This window comes from Lycorma delicatula, chromosome 11, assembly GCF_047948215.1.
Source record: "Lycorma delicatula isolate Av1 chromosome 11, ASM4794821v1, whole genome shotgun sequence".
Taxonomy (NCBI): Eukaryota; Metazoa; Arthropoda; class Insecta; order Hemiptera; family Fulgoridae; genus Lycorma; species Lycorma delicatula.
The window spans coordinates 23,727,366-23,752,565 of NC_134465.1; the positions used below are offsets into that span (position 1 = coordinate 23,727,366).

Sequence of the window (25,200 nt, forward strand, 5' to 3'; positions counted from 1 at the left end):
GTAAACATATGGTTATATGAACAGCTAATTTATATAAGTAACTGTCAGAATGATTGCAGAAGAATTGAATTTTAACTGTACCACAGTCCTTCAAATTTTGATAAATGAATTGGATACGAAAATATTTTGTACAAAATTCGTCCAAGCAAACTTCATTGTTCATCAGACACATAACAGGGTGCAAGTGTGCAGTGATTTTTGGGTGAATTTAGACTGATACTGCTTTTCTAAAAATACGTTATTACTGGTGACGAATCTTGAAAACTTGAGTAATACACGAAAAAAAACACCAGAGCAAGGATTGGCACACCATATCCATATCCAAAAAAGCAAAAATGAGCAAGTACTAAATTAAAACCATGTTAATTTGTTTCTTCGATGTTAATCGCATTTTCCATAATGAGGTTATGTAAAAGGTAAAATTGGTAATTACATGTACACTGGTTTGTTATGCTGCCATAGGTATTAACATAGATACACTATGAACTATTTTTCGTAAAATTTAATACACGATTTATTGCTTTGTTTTCAGGGATCCCTTGCGTAGTACAGCGGAAAATAATACAGATAATAAAAGTAAAGGGAAATCAAATTCACTACAAACAATACATGTACCAAGAATCAGTTCATGGCTGCAAAATCTACCTCCAAAATTGTAAATATTTTTTCATAGATTGTTTTTTTTTTTACGCATGAAATCGGTTGATAAGAAAAAGTGTAATAAATAATTTGTGTGGATCAACCACCACAAATAATGAAAAAAAAGAGAATGTCATCAATTGAGATAAGTATTGATTGCACAAAGTTTATTCATCGAATTTTTCCCTGGACTTGCATTAGCTTTATTTACGTTTATTTAATATATAATGATTTGATGATATCTAAATTTTTAACGTTCTATATTTGAGATTGGAAATTTGGGAGAGTAAAGAGCGTAATTTTTTCACTTATATAAAGAAACAGATATCGTATCGATTTATATTATCCAAATAGTAGTAGCTAATATTTTCTCAAAAAAATTACACTTGAGACCAAATATTTTAGAAGAATTTACAAATTTTCTAACATTAATGGGTCTAAGATAGCTATATAAAAAATGAATAGCGGTACACGTTGCTAAAGTTTTATTTTTGCTAAATATGCCAACCCATTTACATTACCCTGGTGAAATTTTCATCGGCCGGTTTACCTCTGTTTTTTTTTGTTTTCAGTTATTTGACTGGTTTGATTCAGGTTTCCAAGAATCCCTATCTATGGCCGGTCCATTTCATTTCGTTACGTCCCCTACATACTACATCCCTACCAATTAGTTGTACGATGCCTGCAAGCACATTTTTCCCCACCTACCTTCCCACCAGAATGAAAGTGACTATTCTATGATGCCTTAATATGTAGCCCATAAGTCTCTTCCTTCCATTAATTATATTTTGCCGTATGCTTTCTTCAAAAATTTTCCGCATCCCCTTTTCATTGGTCACTTTATCCACCCACCTAATTTTTAACGTTCTCCTATAACACCACATTTATTTTATAATAAAAAAAATGAATACGTTGTTTTAAAAATATATTTTTTAAGCAATTTTTTTTGTTTTTATTATTTCAGGTTTCATAAAAGTTGAGGTATTTTGTAGATGTCTTAAAGTATTGCTGTATAAATCAGCCAATGTGGCAAAGTTACTAGTAAACATATAGTTATATGAACAGCTGATTTACATTAGATAAATAATATCTTTAGTCATTTGTTGTACGTGAGACATAGGCTTCTCGTGAAACTAGTTTTCGTTGTGCGTTAAAACAATGAGGCAGACTAATTATGAGCAACGTTGTGCGAATAGGTTTCGTGTTAATTTCGGTGAGAATGCCACCGAAACCTTTTAAAAATTGATGACAACGGATGGATTATTAGGCACGAGCCCAACTTTTTCAGATAGTCGGGAATCAGTTGTGAACGATATAAGGTCTGTATGACCGTTAACGCAAAAACGTGACTACAATGTTGAGCGAATCATAGACTTGATACGGTACGACCGGCGATCAACAGTCAGAATGATTGCAGTACAATTAAATTTTAACCTTATTCCAATAAATCAAATATTGACAAATGAATTGGATACGAAAATATTTTGTGCAAAAATTGTCCAAGAAAACTTCACTGTTGATCAGAAAACAACACGGTGCAAATGTGCCGCGACTTCCTGGGTGAATTGAAACTTATACTGATTTTATAAAAAAATGTTATTACTGGTGATGAATCTTGAATATATGAATACGACACAGAAACAAAACACCACAACAAGGATTGGCACACTTCAAACTCGCCACCTTCCAAAAAAGCAAAAATGAGCGAATAAAAAATTAACACCATGTTAATTTGTTTCTTCGATGTTAATCGCATTTTCCATAAGGATTTATTGTTATAACATAAAATTTGTAAATCTGAGTACACTGTTTTGTTCTGTTTATTAATATACGTAAGATTAATGTACAACCAAAAATAAACTATTTATGTGTGACGGTTTCTCCATCATACGGACTTGCCAGCAGTCAAATAATTAGAAACACTCTAAATAGGATTTAGTTGAACTTTCTTCTTAAAACTTTATACAATTTTATCCTTTTTGGTTTTCAGAGATACATTGTCTAATACAAAAAAAAATGTTACTGGTAACGAAGATAATAATAAATCGCATTCACCAAGATCATCTAACGAACCAAAATACACTGCACAGGAAGAAAATCCACGTGCAAATCGGTAAGCATATCTCAGTTTACTTTTTACACCATATATGTAATATGGGTAAACAAGAAAGTAATATTAATTAAACAATTTAATTCCGTACATTTAGTGATGAAAGGTAAAAAAAATTACGGATAGAGTCAAAATATCAGAGATTAATGACATATCTGTTATCTGTCACTAATATATTATTTGTTATCATTATTATCCCGTTTTAGAATTAAACCAACAAAACTGAATTAATGTATAATTCAAACTTGTTGCTTCGCAAAATATATTATTATAATAGAGGATAATAATCGGTGAATCAAAGGCACAACCACCTGGATATTTTAGTATATTTTATTATATCACTGCAAACAGAACTGCGATTTATCTGGGCACTTCATGTAGAACCTAGCAACTCTTTTTGAGATGGAGTCTGCATGCTTCATTCCATACTGTTCATACAATCTTTTATAACAATGCCGGTACCCTTTATGATCTGTTTGTATTTATCAAGCTGATTTCTTAAAATTCGATGGACTTTTTTCTTGTTGATGCAGGACTTCATATAATTTTTGAAGGGAAAAGTTTCTAACAAAGGCTTTGAGATGGGGTCTACTGAGAAAAAACCAGCTTGAAACGTAGAGCCAATCCCGTTTGTAAATTATAGGTTTTTTCATAAAAATATTATCAGAACTTATGGTTTCTTATGAAATAAACGCAAAGTAAAATAAAAATCTTTGATTTCTTATTTAATGGGAATGCAGTGTATACAAATATATACTATCTTACAAACTTCTAAAATGATTTAGAAAGATACGTGAAGCATTTTGCGTTGCATGAAAAATGAGCGCACATATTTATTGTATGATATAATCTTGTACGTGTTGTACGAGTTTGAGTAGAATTATATTGATTATTATGAAGTGAAAAGTGTTGGTCTATTACGTTGTAGTAATAATATGTGTTATGGAAATTTCGCCACAGTTTATCCCGAATTTTTTAAAGGAAATACACTTTATACAAATATAGTATTACAATATCAAAAAAATAACAGATATTATTATTATCTTTATGTTTTTCATGTATTATGTTTAATAACAATGATTTCTTTGTACTTTTCAGTACTTTAAATATGTGTTACAGAGTTGATGATTCCTTATATTCTCCTGAAAATAAAGAAAGGAAGTCTAGTAATTTTCCTATTAATCAAACATTAAGAACGACAGAAACACAGTATGTAATATATATATTTTTTTGTTTTTCAATCGTCTTGATAATTTATTAAATATAGCCCATTTTTTATTTATTTTCATCTACTGAATTTTTATGATGAATCAAAATAATATACTACGTAATTTTTAGATGAAAGTTAATTGTGGACTTTGCATGAACATATTTTCTACATATTGTATATTCAAGAAAAAAAAATTAAGTGAAAATTCAGCATGATGGACTGCCATTTTATTTCTGAATTTAAATAGAAATAAATTTATTATTATCCTTCATTTATATTATTGCAATATAATGTCTTCTTCAGAATTCAATAAAAAGTACGGCATGGAAATCATCAATTAAGTTCCCAATGTTATTAGCAGATATACAAACTGAAATATTGTTCCTTAAATTTAATACACGATCTATTGCTTTGTTTTCAGGGATCCCTTGCGTAGTACAGCGGAATATAATACAGATAATAAAAATAATGTGAAATCCAATTCACTACCAATAATACATGTACCAAGAATCGGTTCACAGACGAAAAATCCACCTACAAAATTGTAAGCATGATTTCGTATATTGTTTTTTTATTGTTAAAGGGGTTGATTAGAAAAAAAATGAAATAAATACTTTGGCTGGATACTATAAAGATGGCTGGATATAAAGAAACAGATATCGTATCGATTTATATTATCCAAATAGTAGTAGCTAATATTTTCTCAAAAAAATTACACTTGAAACCAAATATATTAGAAGAATTTACAAATTTACTAACATTAATGGGTCTAAGATAACTACATAAAAATTGAATATCGGTACACGTTGCTAAAGTTTTATTTTTCCTATTTATGTCAACACATTTACATTACCTGGTGAAAATTTCATCGGTCCGTTTACTTTTTTTTTTTGTTGTCAGTTATTTGGTTGATTTGGTGCAGCATTCCAAGAATCCCTATCTAGTGCCAGTCCATTTCATTCCGGTATATCCCTCACATGATATAACCCTAACAGTTTGTTTTCCATATTCCAAACGTTGCCTGCCTTCACATTTTTTCCCATCTACCTTCCTTCCAGTATCAAAGTGACTATTCTAGGATGCCTTAATATGTAGCCTATAAGTATGTTTCTTTGTTTAATTATATTTTTCTTTATACTTCCTTCATCAATTTGCCGCAACCCCTGTTCATTGGTCACTTTATCAACCCACCTGATTTTTAACGTTCTCTTATAACACCACATTTATGTTTAAAAAAAATGAATACGTTATTTTAAATAATGTTTTTATAGAAAATATTTTTGTGTTTAATATCTCAGTTTTCATAAAAGAATCAGGTATTTTGTAGATGTTTTAATGTATTGCTATACATATCAGCTAAAGTGGCAACACTGTAAAGTTACTAGTAAACATATGGTTATATGAACAGCTAATTTATATAAGTAACTGTCAGAATGATTGCCGAAGAATTGATTTTTAACCGTACCACAGTCCATCAAATTTTGATAAATGTATTGGATACGAAAACATTTTGTACAAAATTATTCCAAGCAAACTTCACTGTTCATCAGAAACATAACAGGGTGCAAGTGTGCAGCGATTTTTGGGTCAATTGAGACGGATACTGATTTTCTAAAAAAAATGTTATTACTGGTGACGAATCTTGAATACTTGAGTACGACACGAAAACAAAACACCAGTGCAAGGAGTGGCACACTTCAACCTACTACCATCCAAAAAAGCAAAAATGAACAAATAAAAAAATAAAACCATGTTAATTTGTTTCTTCGATATTAATCGCATTTTCCATAAGGAGGTTATGTTATAACTTAAAGTTGGTTATTACATGTACATTGTTTTGTTTTGATTTTTAATATTTTATGTTTAGTGTACAAAAAAATAAACTGATATTTGGTTTTAGTGACAGTTTGTTAATAACGAAGATTTCAATACTAGTTTGTGTACTAATTTAAATATAAAAAAAAGGCTGTAATATGCGTTAATATTCTCCAATCTAAGTTCTTGGAATGGAATGCAAAGTTGGCAGGAGTCTATTACTCCCTACTTTATCGCAGAACCTGGACAGAGTCCCTTGCTGCTGGATCATTCTAATCGGGCTTGTTTTTTAAAAGGGTTATTTTTTTTTTAATCTCGGATCTAATTTTTCAAGTTTTGTCTATTATTATTTTAGTGAATTTAAGACGGATTTAATTGCATTCCAATCCGTTGTTAAACCAGCGTTATCGAACCCATTTCATGGGCCGACCGCGGAAGGCTAGGCTTATAAAGCCTGTCCTCCCGACGTAATTCCCCTTCAGACCGTCCACTGAAGTCCTTTCGGTGCTAACTCTTTAATAGGCTAGCAGGAATACGCCACAACGGGGCACTAGCTATAAGGAGGGAGCAATGCGTCCCCTTTTCCGGAGGAGTCGCAATTGCTGGGATATTTTGTCTTACTGTAAGTTTTTTTTTTAAATTTAGACCGCGTTTTTGTTTTATGCGCGACTTACCGTGTTTGACGTCTTCAAACTATATAACTCGCGAAAACTTTTCACTCGCGACCCCGTAAACGCGTCTGACGCACTATTCCGTTTATGGCTCATGCGATATGGAGGCCCCTAAGCCTGGTTTGTCGATTTTCGGCTACCGCACCGCACCATCACGGTGGTTCGTCCAGTACGGCGTGAGGCCGCTTCCTTACAACTGTCGGAGTTGGGTCCTCTCGGCAGATGTCCCGAAGATGACTGTGTTCGGACACAGCCGCTCTCACGAACAGTCTGCGCGCCTGCGCCACCCCCACCTCGGACACGGATTGAAATCTCGCATCAGATCGGAGAGTGGCGTTCCTGACGAACCACGGAGCTCCAAAGATCGTCCGCAACGCGATGTTTTGGACGGCCTCGATCTTCTTTTGAAGCGAGGAGCTCAACACTGCCCCCCATGCCGGGTAAGCATATGTTAGAATCGGCAGTACGTACAGCCGAAAAATGAGGAGCTTAGTTGCCAGTGGGTACGGGCTGGCACTGTTCAGCACTGGGTATAGCGAGGCTCTGGCGGCCTTAGCCCTCCGGGTCGCATAATTTACATGTTCGCCGAAGGTAAGCCGCCTGTCCAACACCACCCCCAGGTACTTAACTGTTTTCTCAAAAGGGATTTTCTCCCCTGAGATTTCCAGCTCTCTGGTCGGTTTTCGTGTCTTGCATGTGAACATCACGGCCACCGATTTTTCACCGTTGACCCTGATTCTCCACATGTCGAGCCACGGTTCCACTAAGTCCAGCTGCTTTTGGAGCCTCCGGACCGCGTAATCCACATTTGCGGATTCGTAGAAATATGCCGTGTCGTCTGCGTAAAGGGCCGTTTTGACCCCTTCCGACAGCGGCATATCGTTCACGTACAAAGTGTACAAGAACGGGGAAAGTACTGCTCCTTGGGGAACCCCAGCGGCTATTTCTCTGGTAGAGGAAATCGTTTCCCCTACGCGCACGACAAAATGTCGGTCTAGCAGATATGACCGCATCAGTCTGACATAGCGGTAAGGGATCGCCGATCGCGCTAGCTTATAAAGCAGCCCGCTATGCCAAACTTTGTCAAAGGCCTTGGGCCACATCCAGAAAAACGGCTGCAGTCACCCGTTTCCTGTTCAGGCCTCCGACAAGGTCGTCTATTATTTTTACCAGTTGGAGGGTGGTTGAGTGACCCTCCCTGAACCCAAATTGCTCGGGCCGCACTTCTCCCTCCATGTATCGCCTCAGTTTTTCGAGAAAAATCCTCTCGAACAACTTAGACAATACCGGTAACAGGGAGATTGGCCTATAATTCCGTGGGGAAAGTAAACTTTTCCCCGGTTTGGGTAAAAATACGACTTTGGCCGTTTTCCAACAATTCGGGAAATATCCAACGTACAAAATGGACGTGAATATCACCGAAATTGCTGTAATCACGGAGGCCGGTATGTTCCGGAATGCACGGGCGCTGATCCCGTCGACACCCGGGGCCTTGTCGGGGCTTGTGGCCTTAATGGCTGCGGAAACTTCCGCTTCAGTTACTTGGTCAATCTCTAGAGGGGCGTCCTCCACCTGTGAGAAATAATCTACAAGAAAGGATTCCACCTCGGTTGTGTGCTCGTCGTTCGGGGAGGGAGGGGGGTTTGGAGTGAACTGCTCCTCCAAGGTATCGGCGAATACCTCGGCCCTCTCCGCCTCCGAGTATGCAAGAAAACCTCGCTGCCTCACAACCGGATGGCGAGGCTTCTTCCCTTCTCGCAGTCTCCTGTTCAACCTGAACACCGAGGAGATGTCGTCAGAGACCGAGGCGAGGTATTCGTTCCACGAATCCTCTCGATGGCTTGTCAGCAGTTGTTTTACCCTGTCCGTTTGATTATAAAAGGCCCGCTTATCAGCGGGGGACAGGGTGATTCGATATCTCCTCCTCAGTCGTCGTTTCTCCGTTATGGCTTCGGAGATATGAGGAGGGAGGTCGTTTCGAACAACTGCTCGAGTTTTGGCCGATGAGCTGCCTGCCAGGGCCTCGGTCATTGACGACGTGACGCGCCCGACAGTGTCGTCGATTTCCTCCGGGGTGTTCAGGAGCTCAGGATTTACCGGCCTGTACTCCCGCTGGAGGGTCTCGTAGAACCTTTTCCAGTTGACTGACCTTCGGGGTATAGGCGGAGGATCTCGGCCACCCCCTGCCTGACCTAGTTCCAACAGGACAGGGGAATGGTCCGAGCTGAGGTCTTCTACCGTTTCAATCATGAATGGGAGGGTACCCCCCTTCATGACTGCGATATCCAGCACGTCAGGCCTAGATCTGCCTGAGCGATGCACGAACGTGGGCACCTCAGGGCCTACGACGACCAAGCGGCGGGCTCTCGCCCTTTCGTACAGCAATCTGCCATTCGGATTTGTCAGAATGCTGTTCCATGACACGTGTTTGGCATTGAGGTCGCCCATGAGTATCACGGGCCCATCCCAATTTTCCAGCACGGCATCCAGATCTGCGCCGGTTACCGCGTCGTTCGGCTTGCTATAAGCCGAAACCAGCCGATACACCGTGCCCAGATGCTCCACATGCACACACGTTTGCTCCATCACGTTTGTATGAAGAACAACGCGCGTATGCATGTGGCGTCTGTGGACTAAAACCGCAGTGCCACCAGAGGTGCGAGATCCGGGTCGAACTGGCCTATCCGTCCTATATGTAAAATAGTTCCGAAGGGTCAGTTGCTTGTTTGGGTTCAAGCACGTCTCAGACAACAGTATCACGTCTATCAGTAGATCCTCGGCCAGACGGCATAGTTCCTCCGTCCGGCCTACTACTGAGTTGGCGTTCCACTGCAAGAGTCTGAGGGTGGGCCTAACCATACCTGGACAGTACAGCCATGAGGCACTCTATTAAGGACTGAATACAGTCCTTGAGAGATTTTGCCTGGAGCAGGCGTGGCAACACCATCATGATATCTGGCAGGATATCCTTCACTGTCATGTGCGACAGGAAGTCCATGCCAGTGGTCTCCAACGGGGTAGCCGGTTTCGGATTGCCGCTGGGGGTGCCTTTTGGCGCGGCCGCCCTTTTGGTGGGGCGCGGGGCCACAGGGGCCGCGGTGTTTTTAACAGCCTGCTTGGCCTTCCCAGCCGGAGCAGGCTTTGCCTTTCCCGTCGAGGAAGGCTTGGCCTTCTTCGCCAAGGGGCGGCTTTGTCGCCGCCTTTTGTTTCACCACCTTCTTGGTGGTTGCCGCCGGTTTTGGCTTGGCGGGTGTTGGGGAGGGTACCTCCCCTTTTTTCACGACCGCTTTGGCCACGGGTGCCGGCACATCCGGTTTGGGGACTGTTTTTCCCCCACCGGCAACACGGGCCCAGCTGCGGCCGTCCAAAGTCGCGGGCTTTTTAAGTCCCTTGACTTTGTTTGTCTGCTCCTTATAATAGGGGCAGCCCCTGTAATTGGCCGGATGTGGCCCCTTACAGTTGACGCATGATCTAAGTTCTTAAATTTAATAATAAAATAAGAATTTTGGTAGTGCTTCCATAACTATCTAAAAAGAAGTCCTCCCGTTTTCACTATCATACGGACCTGCCAGCATTCAAATAATTAGAAACACTCTAAATTGACATTTAGTTAAAGCTCAAAATTAACTTTCTTCATAAGACGTCATTCACATATTTTTTTTTGATTTTCAGAGATACTAATACCATAAAACGTTTTACTGGTAAAGAAGATAGTAATAAATCGTATTCGCCAGGATCTTCTGATGAACCAAAATACACTTCACAGAGAGAAAATCCACGTACAAACCGGTAAGCATATCTCAGTTTACTTTTTATACTATATATAATCTAGGTAAACAAGACAGTAATATTAAATAAATAGTTAAATTCCGTACAATTAGTGATGAAAGGTAAAAAAAAATTACCCATATGGTCAAACATATCAGAGATTAATGACACAACTGTATCTGTCAGTATATTATTTATCATAATTATCCCATTTTAGTATAAAAACAAAAAACCTGAATTAAAATTCTTTATTCCCAAAATATATTGTTAAAATAGAGGAAAATAATCGTTGGATCAAAGCCAGAATAACCAGGGCATTTTAGTGTATTTTATTAAATCATTGCAAAAAGTACTGCGATTTATCTGGGCACTAATTGTAAAACCTAGCAACTCTTTTTGAGATAGAGTTTGCATACTTCATTCCATATTGTTCATACAATCGTTTATAATAACAATGCCGGTACCCTTTATGATCTGGTCTTATTTATGAATATAATTTCTTATAAACCGATCGACTTTTTTCTTGTTGATACAGGACTTCGAATTTTTGAACTGAAAAGGCTACTTAACACAGGTTTTGTAAATAATAGGTTTTTTCATAAAAATACTATCAGAACGTATGGTTTGTTATGAAATAAATTCAAAGTCAAATAAAAATCCTTTGATTTCTTATTAAATGGGAAAATAGTGTATACAAATATATACTATCTTACATACTTCTAAAATGATTTGAAAAGATACGTGAAGCATTTTTAGTTGCATGAAAATAAACGCCTGTTAAAAAATGAGCCTAACATTTTTATTGTTAGATGTAAACGTGTACGTGTTTAACAACTTTGAATAGAATCAGATTGATTATAATCAAAATTCAGTGATAAGCATGATGGACCGCAATTTTGTTGCTGAATTTAAATAAATATAAATTTATTATTAACCATTATTTATTTTATAGCAATATATCTTCTTCAGAATTCAATAAAAAGTACGGCATGGAAATCATCAATTAAGTTCCCAATGTTATTAGCAGAGATACAAACTGAAATATTGTTCCTTAAATTTAAAACACGATCTATTGCTTTGTTTTCAGGGATCCCTTGCGTAGTACAGCGGAATATAATACAGATAATAAAAATAATGTGAAATCCAATTCACTACCAATAATACATGTACCAAGAATCGATTCACCGACGGAAAATCCACCTACAAAATTGTAAGCATGATTTCGTATATTGTTTTTTTATTGTTAAAGAGGTTGATTAGAAAAAAAATGAAATAAATACTTTGGCTGGATACTATCACTACTAATACCAAAAAAATAGAGATTGTCATCTACTGAGATATGCATTGATTGCACAAAGAGTAACCATCAAAGTTTTTAACTTGAATAAGCTTTTATTCACGTTTACTTAATACAAAATGATATGAGGATATCTACATTTTTAACGTTCCTTATTTGAGATTGGAAATTTGACACAGTAAAGACCGTAATTTTTTCACTTATATAAAGGAAACAGATATGTTTTCGATTAATATTATACAAATAGTAGTAGATTATAATTTCTCCAAAAATATTACACTTGAAACCAAATGTTTTAGAAGAATTTACAAATTTTCTAACATTAATGGGTCTAAGATAACTATATAAAAAATGAATATCGGTACACGTTGCTAATGTTTTATTTTTGCTATTTATGTCAACACATTTACATTATCCCGGTGAAAATTTCATCGGTCCCTTTACTTTTTTTTTTGTTGTCAGTTATTTGGTTGATTTGGTGCAGCATTCCAAGAATCCCTATCTAGTGCCAGTCCATTTCATTCCGGTATATCCCTCACATGCTACAATCCTAACAGTTTGTTTTACATATTCCAAACGTTGCCTGCCTTCACATTTTTTCCCATCTACTTTCCTTCCAGTATCAAAGTGGCTATTCTAGGATGCCTTAATATGTAGCCTATAAGTATGTTTCTTCGTTTAATTATATTTTTTTCTTTATGCTTTCTTCATCAATTTGGCGCAACCCCTGTTCATTGGTCACTTTATCTACCCACCTGATTTTTAACGTTCTCTTATAACACCACATTTATGTTTAAAAAAAATGAATACGTTGTTTTAAATAATGTTTTTATAGAAAATATTTTTGTGTTTAATATCTCTTTTTGCATAAAAGAATCAGGTATTTTGTAGATGTTTTAATGTATTGCTATACATATCAGCTGAAGTGGCAACACTGTAAAGTTACTAGTAAACATATGGTTATATGAACACCTAATTTATATAAGTAACTGTCAGAATGATTGCCGAAGAATTGAATTTTAACTGTACCACAGTCCATCAAATTTTGATAAATGAATTGGATACCAAAATATTTTGTACAAAATTCGTCCAAGCAAACTTCATTGTTCATCAGACACATAACAGGGTGCAAGTGTGCAGCGATTTTTGGGTGAATTTAGACTGATACTGCTTTTCTAAAAATACTTTATTACTGGTGACGAATCTTGAATACTTGAGTAATACACGAAAAAAACCCCAGAGCAAGGATTGGCACACCATATCCATATCCAAAAAAGCAAAAATGAGCAAATACAAACTTAAAACCATGTTAATTTGTTTCTTCGATGTTAATCGCATTTTCCATAAGGAGGTTATGTAAAAGGTAAAATTGGTAATTACATGTACACTGGTTTGTTATGCTGCCATAGGTATTAACAAAGATACACTATGAACAATTTTTCGTAAAATTTAATACACGATTTATTGCTTTGTTTTCAGGGAACCCTTGCGTAGTACAGCGGAAAATAATACAGATAATAAAAGTAATGGGAAATCAAATTCACTACAAACAATACATGTACCAAGAATCAGTTCATGGCTGCAAAATCTACCTACAAAATTGTAAATATTTTTTCATAGATTGTTTTTTTTTTTTTTTACGCATGAAATCGGTTGATAAGAAATAGTGTAATAAATAATTTGTGTGGATCAACCACCACAAATAATGAAAAAAAAGAGAATGTCATCAATTGAGATAAGTATTGATTGCACAAAGTTTATTCATCGAATTTTTCCCTGGACTTGCATAAGCTTTATTTACGTTTATTTAATACATAATGATTTGATGATATCTAAATTTTTAACGTTCCATATTTGAGATTGGAAATTTGGGAGAGTAAAGAGCGTAATTTTTTCACTTATATAAAGAAACAGATATCGTATCGATTTATATTATCCAAATAGTAGTAGCTAATATTTTCTCAAAAAAATTACACTTGAAACCAAATATATTAGAAGAATTTACAAATTTTCTAACATTAATGGGTCTAAGATAACTACATAAAAAATGAATATCGGTACACGTTGCTAAAGTTTTATTTTTGCTATTTATGTCAACACATTTACATTACCCTGATGAAATTTTCGTCGGCCGGTTTACCTCTGTTTTTTTTTTTGTTTTCAGTTATTTGACTGGTTTGATTCAGGTTTCCAAGAATCCCTATCTATGGCCGGTCCATTTCATTTCGTTACGTCCCCTACATACTACATCCGTAAAAATTAGTTGTACGATGCCTGCTAGCACATTTTTCCCCACCTACCTTCCCACCATTATGAAAGTGACTATTCTATGATGCCTTAATATGTAGCCCATAAGTCTCTTTCTTCCATTAATTATATTTTGCCGTATGCTTTCTTCACAAATTACCCGCAACCCCTTTTCATTGGTCACTTTATCCACCCACCTAATTTTTAACGTTCTCCTATAACAGCACATTTATTTTATAATAAAAAAAATGAATACGTTGTTTTAAAAATATATTTTTTAAGAAATTATTTTTGTTTTTATTATTTCAGGTTTCATAAAAGTTGAGGTATTTTGTCGATATCTTAAAGTATTGCTGTATAAATCAGCCAATGTGGCAAAGTTACTAGTAAACATATAGTTATATGAACAGCTGATTTACAATAGATAAATAATATCTTTAGTCATTTGTTGTACGTGTGACATAGGCTTCTCGTGAAACTAGTTTTCGTTGTGCGTTACACCAATGAATGAGACTAATTCTGAGCAACGTTTTGCAAATAAGTGTCTTGTTAATTTCGGTGAGAATGCCACCGAAACCTTTTAATAATTGATGAGACCGTATGGATTATTAGGCACGAGCCCAACTTTTTCAGATAGTCGGGAATCAGTTGTGAACGATATAAGGTCTGTATGACCGTTAACACAAAAACGTGACTACAATGTTGAGCAAATCAGAGACTTGATACGGTACGACCGGCGATCAACAGTCAGAATGATTGCAGTACAAATGAATTTTAACTGTATTCCAATAAATCAAATTATGACAAATGAATTGGATACGAAAAGGTTTTGTGCAAAAATTGTTCAAGAAAACTTCACTGTTGATCAAAAAAACAACAGGGTTCAAATGTACCGCGACTTCCTGGGTGAATTGAAACTTATACTGATTTTCTAAAAAAATGCTATTACTGGTGATGAATCTTGAATAAATGAATACGACACAGAAACAACACACCACAACAAGGAGGGGCACACTTCAAACTCGCCACCTTCCAAAAAAGCAAAAATGAGCAAATAAAAAATAAACACCATGCTAATTTTTTCCTTCGATGTTAATCACATTTTCCATAAGGATTTATTGTTATAACATAAAATTTGTAAATCTGAGTACACTGTTTTGTTCTGTATATTAATATAATTAAGATTTATGTACAACCAAAAATAAACTGTTTATTTGTGACGGTTTCTCCATCATACGGACCTGCCAGCAGTCAAATAATTAGAAACACTCTAAATGGGATTTAGTTGAAACTCAAAATGAACTTTCTTCTTAAAACTTCATACAATTTTATCTTTTTTGGTTTTCAGAGATACATTGTCTAATACAAAAAAAAATGTTACTGGTAATGAAGATAATAATAAATCGCATTCACCAAGATCATCCAACGAACCAAAATACACCGCACAGGAAGAAAATCCACGTGCAAACCGGTAAGCATATCTCAGTTTACTTTTTACACCATATATGTAATATGGGTAAAGAAGAAAGTAATGTTAATTAAATAGTTTAATTCCGTACATTTAGTGATGAAAGGTAAAAAAAATTACGGATAGAGTCAAACATATCAGAGATTAATGACATAATTGTTATCTGTCACTAATATATTATTTGTTATCATTATTATCCCGTTTTAGAATTAAACCAACAAAACTGAATTAATGTATAATTCAAACTTGTTGCTTCGCAAAATATATTATTATAATAGAGGAAAATAATCGGTGAATCAAAGGCACAAACACCTGGATATTTTAGTATATTTTATTAAAGCACTGCAAACAGAACTGCGATTTATCTGGGCACTTCATGTAGAACCTAGCAACTCTTTTTGAGATGGAGTCTGCATGCTTCATTCCATACTGTTCATACAATCTTTTATAGCAATGCCGGTACCCTTTATGATCTGTTTGTATTTATCAAGCTGATTTCTTAAAATTCGATGGACTTTTTTCTTGTTGATACAAGACTTCATATAATTTTTTGAAGGGAAAAGCTTCTAACAAAGGCTTTGAGATGAGGTCTACTGAGAAAAAAACCAGCTTGAAACGTAGAGCCAAACCCGTTTGTAAATTATAGGTTTTTTCATAAAAGTATTATCAGAACTTATGGTGCCTTATGAAATAAACGCAAAGTAAAATAAAAATCTTTGATGTCTTATTAAATGGGAATGCAGTGTATACAAATATATACTATCTTACAAACTTCTAAAATGATTTAGAAAGATACGTGAAGCATTTTGCGTTGCATGAAAAATGAGCGCACATATTTATTTTATGATATAATCTTGTACGTGTTGTACGAGTTTGAGTAGAATTATATTGATTATTATGAAGTGAAAAGTGTTCGTCTATTACGTTGGAGTAATAATATGTGTTATGGAATTTTCGTCACAGTTTATGCCGAATTTTTTAAAGAAAATACACTTTATACAAATATAGTATTACAATATCAAAAAAATAACACATATTATTATTATCTTTATGTTTTTCATGTATTATGTTTAATACCAATGATTTCTTTGTACTTTTCAGTACTTTAAATATGTGTTACAGAGTTGATGATTCCTTATATTCTCCTGAAAATAAAGAAAGGAAGTCTAGTAATTTTCCTATTAATCAAACATTAAGAACGACAGAAACACAGTAAGTAATATATATATTTTCTTGTTTTTCAATCGTCTTCATAATTTATTAAATATAGCCCATTTTTTATTTATTTTCATCTACTGAATGTTTATGATGAATCAAAATAATATACTACGTAATTTTTAGATGATAGTTAATTGTGGACTTTGCACGAACATATTTTCTACATATTGTATTTTCAAGAAAAAAAAATTCAGTGAAAATTCAGCATGATGGACTGCCATTTTATTGCTGAATTTAAATAGAAATAAATTTATTATTATCCTTCATTTATATTATTCTTCAGAATTCAATAAAAAGTACGGCATGGAAATCATCAATTAAGTTCCAAATGTTATTAGCAGAGATACAAAATGAAATATTGTTCCTTAAATATAATACACGATCTATTGCTTTGTTTTCAGGGATCCCTTGCGTAGTACAGCAGATAATAATACTGATAATAAAAATAATGGGAAATCCGATTCAATACAAACAATGCATGTACCAACAATCGATTCATGGCTGCGAAATCTACCTACAAAATTGTACGTATTTTTTCACAATTTGTTTTTTTTTTACGTATAAAATCGGTTGATTAGAAAAAGTGTGATAAATAGTTTGTCTGGATCAATCACCACTAATATTGAAAAAAGAGAGACTGTCATCAATTGAGATAAGTATTGGTTGCACAAAGTTTATTCATCGAAATTTTCCCTAGAATTGAAGTAGATTTATTTACGTTTCTTTAATACATAATGATATGATGATATCTACATTTTTAACGTTCCATATTTATGATTGGAAATTTGGGAGAGTAAAGACCGTAATTTTTTCACTTACATAAAGGAAACATATATCATATCGATTTCTATTATAGAAATAGTTGTAACTAATAATTTGCCAACCCATTTACATTATCCTAGTGAAATTTTCATCAGCCGGTTTACCTCTATTTTTTTTTGTTTTCAGTTATTTGACTGATTTGATACAGCTTGCCAAGAATCCCTATCTAGTGCCAGTCCATTTAATTTCATTCGGTACATACCCTACATCCTACATCCCTAAAAATTTGTTTTACATATATTACCTTCATCTATCTCATCAACCTTCCCTCCAGTATGAAAGAGACTATTCTAGGATGCCTTAATATGTAACCTTTAAGTCTCTTTCTTCGATTAACTTTATTTTTCCATCTGCTTTGTTAACCAATTTGCCGCAACCCCTCTTCATTGGTCATTTAAAATCTACCCACCTGATTTTAACGTTTTCCTTTATCACTACATTTATTTTATAATAAAAAAATGAATACGTTGTTTTAAAAAAAATACTTTTGAAGAAAATATTTTTGTTTTTATAATTTCAGTTTTCATAAAAGAGTCAGGTATTTTGTAGATATCTTGAAGTATTGCTATACAAATCAGCCAAACTGGCAACACTGTAAATTTACTCGTAACATATACAACAGCTGATTTACATTAGGTATTAATATGTTTTGTCTATTGTTGTACGTTAGACATAGGCTTCTCGTGAAACTAGTTTTGGTTGTGCGTTACACTAATGAGTGAGACTAATTATGAGCAACGTTTTGCAAATAAGTTTCTTGTTAATTTCGGTGAGAATGCCACCGAAACCTTTTAATAATTGATGAGAACGTATGGATTATTAGGCACGAGCCCAACTTTTTCAGATAGTCGGGAATCAGTTGTGAACGATATAAGGTCTGTATGACCGTTAACGCAAAAACGTGACTACAATGTTGATAAAATCAGAGACTTGATACGGTACGACCGGCGAATTTGTTTCTTCGATGTTAATCGCATTTTCCATAAGGATTTATTGTTATAACATAAAATTTGTAAATCTGAGTACACTGTTTTGTTCTGTTTATTAATATTCTTAAGATTAATGTACAACCAAAAATAAACTGTTTATGTGTGACGGTTTCTCCATCATACGGACCTGCCAGCAGTCAAATAATTAGAAACACTCTAAATGGGATTTAGTTGAAACTCAAAATGAACTTTCTTCTTAAAACTTCATACAATTTTATCTTTTTTGGTTTTCAGAGATACATTGTCTAATACAAAAAAAAATGTTACTGGTAATGAAGATAATAATAAATCGCATTCACCAAGATCATCCAACGAACCAAAATACACTGCACAGGAAGAAAATCCACGTGCAAACCGGTAAGCATATCTCAGTTTACTTTTTACACCATATATGTAATATGGGTAAACAAGAAAGTAATATTAATTAAACAGTTTAATTCCGTACATTTAGTGATGAAAGGTAAAAAAAATTACGGATAGAGTCAAACATATCAGAGATTAATGACATAACTGTTATCTGTCACTAATATATTATTTGTTATCATTATTATCCCGTTTTAGAATTAAACCAACAAAACTGAATTAATGTATAATTCAAACTTGTTGCTTCGCAAAATATATTATTGTAATAGAGGAAAATAATCGGTGAATCAAAGGCACAACCACGTGGATATTTTAGTATATTTTATTAAAGCACTGCAAACAGAACTGCGATTTATCTGGGCACTTCATGTAGAACCTAGCAACTCTTTTTGAGATGGAGTCTGCATGCTTCATTCCATACTGTTCATACAATCTTTTATAACAATGCCGGTACCTTTTATGATCTGTTTTGTATTTATCAAGCTGATTTCTTAAAATTCGATGGACTTTTTTCTTGTTGATACAGGACTTCATATAATTTTTGAAGGGAAAAGTTTCTAACAAAGGCTTTGAGATGGGGTCTACTGAGAAAAAAACAGCTTAAAACGTAGAGCCAATCCAGTTTGTAAATTATAGGTTTTTTTCATAAAAATGTTATCAGAAGTTATGGTTTCTTATGAAATAAACGCAAAGTAAAATAAAAATCTTTGATTTCTTATTAAATGGGAATGCAGTGTATACAAATATATACTATCTTACAAACTTCTAAAATGATTTAGAAAGATACGTGAAGCATTTTGCGTTGCATGGAAAATGAGCGCACATATTTATTGCATGATATAATCTTGTACGTGTTGTACGAGTTTGAGTAGAATTATATTGATTATTATGAAGTGAAAAGTGTTCGTCTATTACGTTGTAATAATAATATGTGTTATGGAATTTTCGTCACAGTTTATGCCGAATTTTTTAAAGGAAATACACTTTATACAAATATAGTATTACAATATCAAAAAAATAACAGATATTATTATTATCTTTGTTTTTCATGTATTATGTTTAATACCAATGATTTCTTTGTACTTTTCAGTACTTTAAATGTGTGTTACAGAGTTGATGATTCCTTATATTCTCCTGAAAATAAAGAAAGGAAGTCTAGTAATTTTCCTATTAATCAAACATTAAGAACGACAGAAACACAGTAAGTAATATATATATTTTTTTGTTTTTCAATCGTCTTCATAATTTATTAAATATAGCCCATTTTTTATTTATTTTCATCTACTGAATGTTTATGATGAATCAAAATAATATACTACGTAATTTTTAGATGATAGTTAATTGTGGACTTTGCAAGAACATATTTTCTACATATTGTATTTTCAAGAAAAAAAAATTCAGTGAAAATTCAGCATGATGGACTGCCATTTTATTGCTGAATTTAAATAGAAATAAATTTATTATTATCCTTCATTTATATTATTGCAATATAATGTCTTCTTCAGAATTCAATAAAAAGTACGGCATGGAAATCATCAATTAAGTTCCAAATGTTATTAGCAGAGATACAAAATGAAATATTGTTCCTTAAATTTAATACACAATCTATTGCTTTGTTTTCAGGGATCCCTTGCGTAGTACAGCAGATAATAATACTGATAATAAAAATAATGGGAAATCCGATTCAATACAAACAATACATGTACCAAAAATCGATTCATGGCTGCGAAATCTACCTACAAAATTGTAAGTATTTTTTCACAATTGGTTTTTTTTTTTTACGTATAATATCGGTTGATTAGAAAAACTGTGATAAATAATATGTCTGGATCAATCACCACTAATATTGAAAAAAGAGAGACTGTCATCAATTGAGATAAGTATTGATTGCACAAAGTTTATTCATCGAAATTTTTCTATTAAAACTAGTTATTTTATTAAACCATTGCAAATATAACTGCGATTTATATGGGCACGTTATGTGGAACCTAGCAACCCTTTTCAAATGGAGTCTGCATGCTTCATTCCATACTGATCATACAATCTTTTATAACAATGCCGGTACGCTTTATGATCTACTCGAATTCAAGCTTCTTAACAAAGGCTGTGGGATGGAGTCTACTGAGAAAAAACCAGCTTCTAACCTAGAGCCTAATCCCACTTGTAAATGATTGGTTCTTTTTTATAAAAATATCCATCAGAATCTATGGTTTGTAATAAAATAAACGCAAAGAAAAATAAAAATGCTTTGTTTTCTATTTAAACGGGAACGCAGCGTATACAAATATATATTATCTTACAAACGTCTAAAATATTTGAAAAGATACGTGAAGCATTTTTCGTTGCATGAATTATACGCCTGTTGAAAAATGAGCCTCACATTTTATTGTACGATGTAATCTTGTTCGTGTGGTCAATGTTTAAGTAGAATTAAATTGATTATTATAAACTGAAAAGTGTACGTCTATTACGTTGCAGTAATAATATGTGTTATGGAATTTTCGTCATTATTTATGCCGTATTTTTTAAAGTAATTTGATTTTTTACAGTTATAATATCCGAAAAAAAAGGATTTTACTTTTACCTTTATTTTTTTCATGTATTATGTTTAATTAAAATGATTTCTTCGTATTTTTCATACTTTAAATTTGTATTATAGACCTGATTATTCCTTGTATTCCCCTGAAAATAAAGAAAAGAAGTCTAATAATTTTCCAATTAATCAAAATTTAAGAACACATATTTAACAGAAACACAGTAAGTAACATATATATATATATATATATATATATATATATATATATATGTTACTTATATTTTTGTTTTTCATTGGTTTTGATAATTTATAAAATATAGTCCCTTTTTTATTTTATTTTATTAACTGTATTTTAATGATGAATCAAAATAATGTACAATGTAACTTTTCTGTGATAGTTAATTGTGGACTTTGCACGAAGATATTTTCTACAAATTGTATTTCCTAGAAAAAAAAATTCAGTGATAAGCATGATGGACTGCAATTTAATTGCTGAATTTAAATAAATATAATTTTATTGTTATCCTTCATTTATTTTATAGCAATATAATATCCTGTTTAGAATTAAATAAAAAATATGGCATGGAAACCATCAACTAAGCTGCCAGTGGTATTAACAGAGATGCAAAATGAAATATTTTTCGTAAATTTTAATACACGACTTATTGCTTTGTTTTCAGGGATCCCTTGCGTAGTACAGGTGATAATAATACAGATAATAAAAATAATGAGAAATCCAATTCACTTCAAACAATACATGTACCAAGATACAGTACACAGTCGCAAAATCCACTTAAAAAGTTGTACACATATTTTCGTATATTGTTTTTTTATTGTAAAAGGAGTGGGTTAGAAAAAAAAATGAAATAAATACTTTGACTGGATGCAACCACCATTAATATTTTAAAAACAAAGAGAATGTCATCAATTGAGATATCCATTGATTGCACAAAGTTTATCCATCAAAACGTTTCTCTAGACTTGCATAAGCTTTACTTTATACAAAATGATATATTGATATCAATATTCTTAATATTCCGTTATGGAGATTCGAAAATTTGGTACGGTAAAGACCGTAATTTTATAACTTATACAAAGGATTAAAAATATTGTTATTTATCAGTGCAATTTTATGACAGGAATAAATTATTCAAATTTATTTTGTTGCCAATTATCTAATACTGTTACTCATTATTCTAAACACTATTACATCACAATACCAATAAACGTTCAAGCAACAAAGTAAATATTGGTAAACGGTAATAGAAAATTTTTTTTTGACGTTATCATATTTTCATATCAATTGGGGAATAATATCTTTTTATTATTTTATTTCAATGCTATTTTTATATTAACGTTTCTCCATCATGTTGCATCATGAAAGAATGATCGTTTTTTTTTAAATACGTTAATTATTGTTTTTGTAATAAACCTACCAAGATCAAATCCACAGAACAACATTTAAAACGCTTCGCAAATACATATGTTTTTTATATTTTTTCTTCTTTTAAATTAGTTTAATGTTAATAATATTATTCGAAATGAATGTATTGTAATACAATTTAATTGTATTACAATATAATTTGTTTCCAAAAAAAAAATTATAAATTATTTTAATAAACAAATTTTATAATTACGAGTAGTATAATAAAATACTTATAATAAATTATTATTAAATATTTAAAAATAAGAAGAGAAAATATTATAGTTGAAGAAGAATTTTGTTATTTGGGAAGTACGAGTAGAATTATTAAATATAAACTAAGCAGGAGTGATATAAAATGCGGAATTGCCCAGGTGAAACGGTCTTTCACTCAGAAATATAATTTGCTTACAACAGAAATCAATTTAAATGTCAGGAAATCATTTATTAAAATAAATAGTAAGGGGGCAAAACCAGATTTGCTTTCTGTAAAAGTAATTGTTTCAGTTTAAATTCCAACTCTATGGCGAGCAGGAAGAAAAGTATAACCAAATCTTTTCTGTAAGTTTTAGTGTTTATTTCATTAGTGAACCAAATGTTTGGTTCACTAATGAAATAAACACTAGTGAAATAAACGAAGAGTAAAATATAAACACTTTGTTTTCTCAGTAAACGAGAATTTTATACACATATATATTATCGTAATAACTGCTAGAATGTTTGGAGAAGTCACGCAGCGCAGGTCAAGTTGTCTGCAAACGTTTGAGAAATGGTCTTTAAAATTATATTCTTGAATATGAATCTCTATCGGTTATATAAACGATAGATCTAAACGTGTAGATCTGTGAAATTATAGTAAAATTATAAATAATATTATTTTCCGATCTCCGTGGCGGAGTGGTAGCTTCTCAACCTTTCATCCGGAGGTCTTTGGTTCAAATACCGATCAGGAATGGCATTTTCAATACGCTACAAAATTTCATTGTGAGCAAAATGACCGAAGCAATCGTTGCACATTTTCTCACAAAAAAAAAGAATTGTTTTTGTCTTTCTGGCATTTTGTCTGTATGGGGTAAATACTTAGATTTCCTACAAATACATTAGTAAGTTATATTATAAGTTTTACTTTAAATCGTTTGATTTCTATTTTTTCCATGAAATTATTCATATTAAAATATCTTCTCTTTATTTTTCGCCAAAAAATCTATTTTATGCATGTTTTCTTTCTAATGGTTCCTCCGCAATTTAACAAAAGAATTCTGTTAATTTTTCACTTAAAAATAATATCGGGACGATGGAAGCGAGTACATATTAACAGAATTTGAAGACATCTCGAGCTCATTAAGAAATTTCTTTATTTTCATACGTTTTTTAAATAATTGATAAAAAACGAAACTGTGATAGTTGTGGTTCTTCTTTAGTTTCTCTTTTAATAACGAGCATAAATAAATTAATAGAGGTTATCTAGAATTTACATCATACAAATGGTAAATCTATATGCACTGTTATGTTTTGGTTTTAATATTCTTAAGATTAATGTGCAATCAAAAATAAACTGTTATGGGGTTTATGTGTGACAGTTTATTAATAAAGAAGATTGAACTATTATTTTATATACTACTTTAAATTTAAAAAATAGGCTGTAATATTCATTAATATTCTCCAATCTAAGTTCTTAAATTGAAAAAAGGGGTTAAGTAATGCTTCATTAACTACATAGAAAAAAAAGTCTCGTTTCCTCTATCATACCTTCCAGCATTAAAATAATTAGAAACACTCTAAATGGGCATTTCATTGAAGCTCAAAATGAACTTCTTTCTTAAAACTTTCATACAAGTTTATCCTTTTTGGTTTTCAGAGATAAATTTTCTAATACAAAAAAAAATGTTACTGGTAATGTGGATAACGATAAATCGTATTCACCAGGATCCTCTGATGAACGAAAATACACTTCACAGAAAGAAAATCCACCTGCAAAATAGTAAGCATATCTTAGTTTACTTTTTATACTATATATAATATGGAAAATAAGAAAGTAATATTAAATAAATATTTTAATTCCGTACAATCTGTGGTGAAAGGTAAAGAAAATTACGCATACGGTCAAACATATCAGAGATTAATGGCAAAACTGTCATCCACCTACCTTAATCTCTAAATGTGCATAAACTTTACAAAAGGTATCGTAAATAACATTTTTTAAATTTATTTACCCTTCCTCCCACACCCAGACCCGCACTTTTGAATAAATCAGCCTTGGGGGGGGGGGGTTGCGATTGCCTCTAATAAATCAGGTGGTTGTACCAGGCCCGACTATGAAGAACACTCAGTTGTCAACAACTCGTTCTATTCTCTGTCATCTGCTTCAAAAAAAGACATTTTATTTTAAATACCACCGACCGGTTTTTGTCAGAGCAAGGTCACAGAAAAAATGCATCCCTCCTGGGGATATAGTTTAGGGAATAATAAAACACAAGATATAGAGAAAAGACCTCAACACCACGTCACGACACTCCAGGTATGGTGTGGTGTTTGAAAGGGGCATATAAAATAAAAGATTACTCTCAAAAAGAGCTACCGGTAGGCCGACTTGCCATGCCAGTATATAGCTGGTAGGCGGGAAG

The 25,200-nt window shown here is 33.0% G+C and overlaps 2 protein-coding genes across 49 annotated transcripts in view; one reads left to right on the top strand and one right to left on the bottom strand.

Annotated features, from left to right (window-relative positions):
• The window catches only part of LOC142332632 (uncharacterized), a 104,193-nt gene that overhangs the window by 71,752 nt on the left and 7,241 nt on the right, over positions 1-25,200 (top strand). For 34 of the 46 annotated variants that reach the window (XM_075379190.1, XM_075379197.1, XM_075379201.1 and 31 more), the window contains 14 exons: positions 533-655; positions 2,630-2,752; positions 3,848-3,958; positions 4,381-4,503; positions 10,118-10,234; positions 11,301-11,423; positions 12,990-13,112; positions 15,106-15,228; positions 16,327-16,437; positions 16,845-16,967; positions 18,489-18,611; positions 19,708-19,818; positions 20,241-20,363; positions 24,435-24,557. In XM_075379190.1, the coding sequence (XP_075235305.1) occupies positions 533-655; positions 2,630-2,752; positions 3,848-3,958; positions 4,381-4,503; positions 10,118-10,234; positions 11,301-11,423; positions 12,990-13,112; positions 15,106-15,228; positions 16,327-16,437; positions 16,845-16,967; positions 18,489-18,611; positions 19,708-19,818; positions 20,241-20,363; positions 24,435-24,557 (1,680 nt within the window). The remainder of the gene's footprint in view (positions 1-532; positions 656-2,629; positions 2,753-3,847; positions 3,959-4,380; positions 4,504-10,117; positions 10,235-11,300; positions 11,424-12,989; positions 13,113-15,105; positions 15,229-16,326; positions 16,438-16,844; positions 16,968-18,488; positions 18,612-19,707; positions 19,819-20,240; positions 20,364-24,434; positions 24,558-25,200) is intronic. The other 12 variants (XM_075379192.1, XM_075379194.1, XM_075379195.1 and 9 more) reach the window with 12 other exon arrangements.
• LOC142332637 (uncharacterized) overlaps positions 21,245-25,200 on the bottom strand; it is a 166,184-nt gene continuing 162,228 nt past the window's right edge. For 2 of the 3 annotated variants that reach the window (XM_075379257.1, XM_075379254.1), the window contains one exon: positions 21,245-21,299. In XM_075379257.1, coding sequence (XP_075235372.1) covers positions 21,260-21,299 — 40 coding nt within the window. In that variant the 3' untranslated portion in view covers positions 21,245-21,259. Of the gene's footprint in view, positions 21,300-24,513; positions 24,548-25,200 lie in introns of those variants that run through there. The other variant, XM_075379255.1, reaches the window with a different exon arrangement.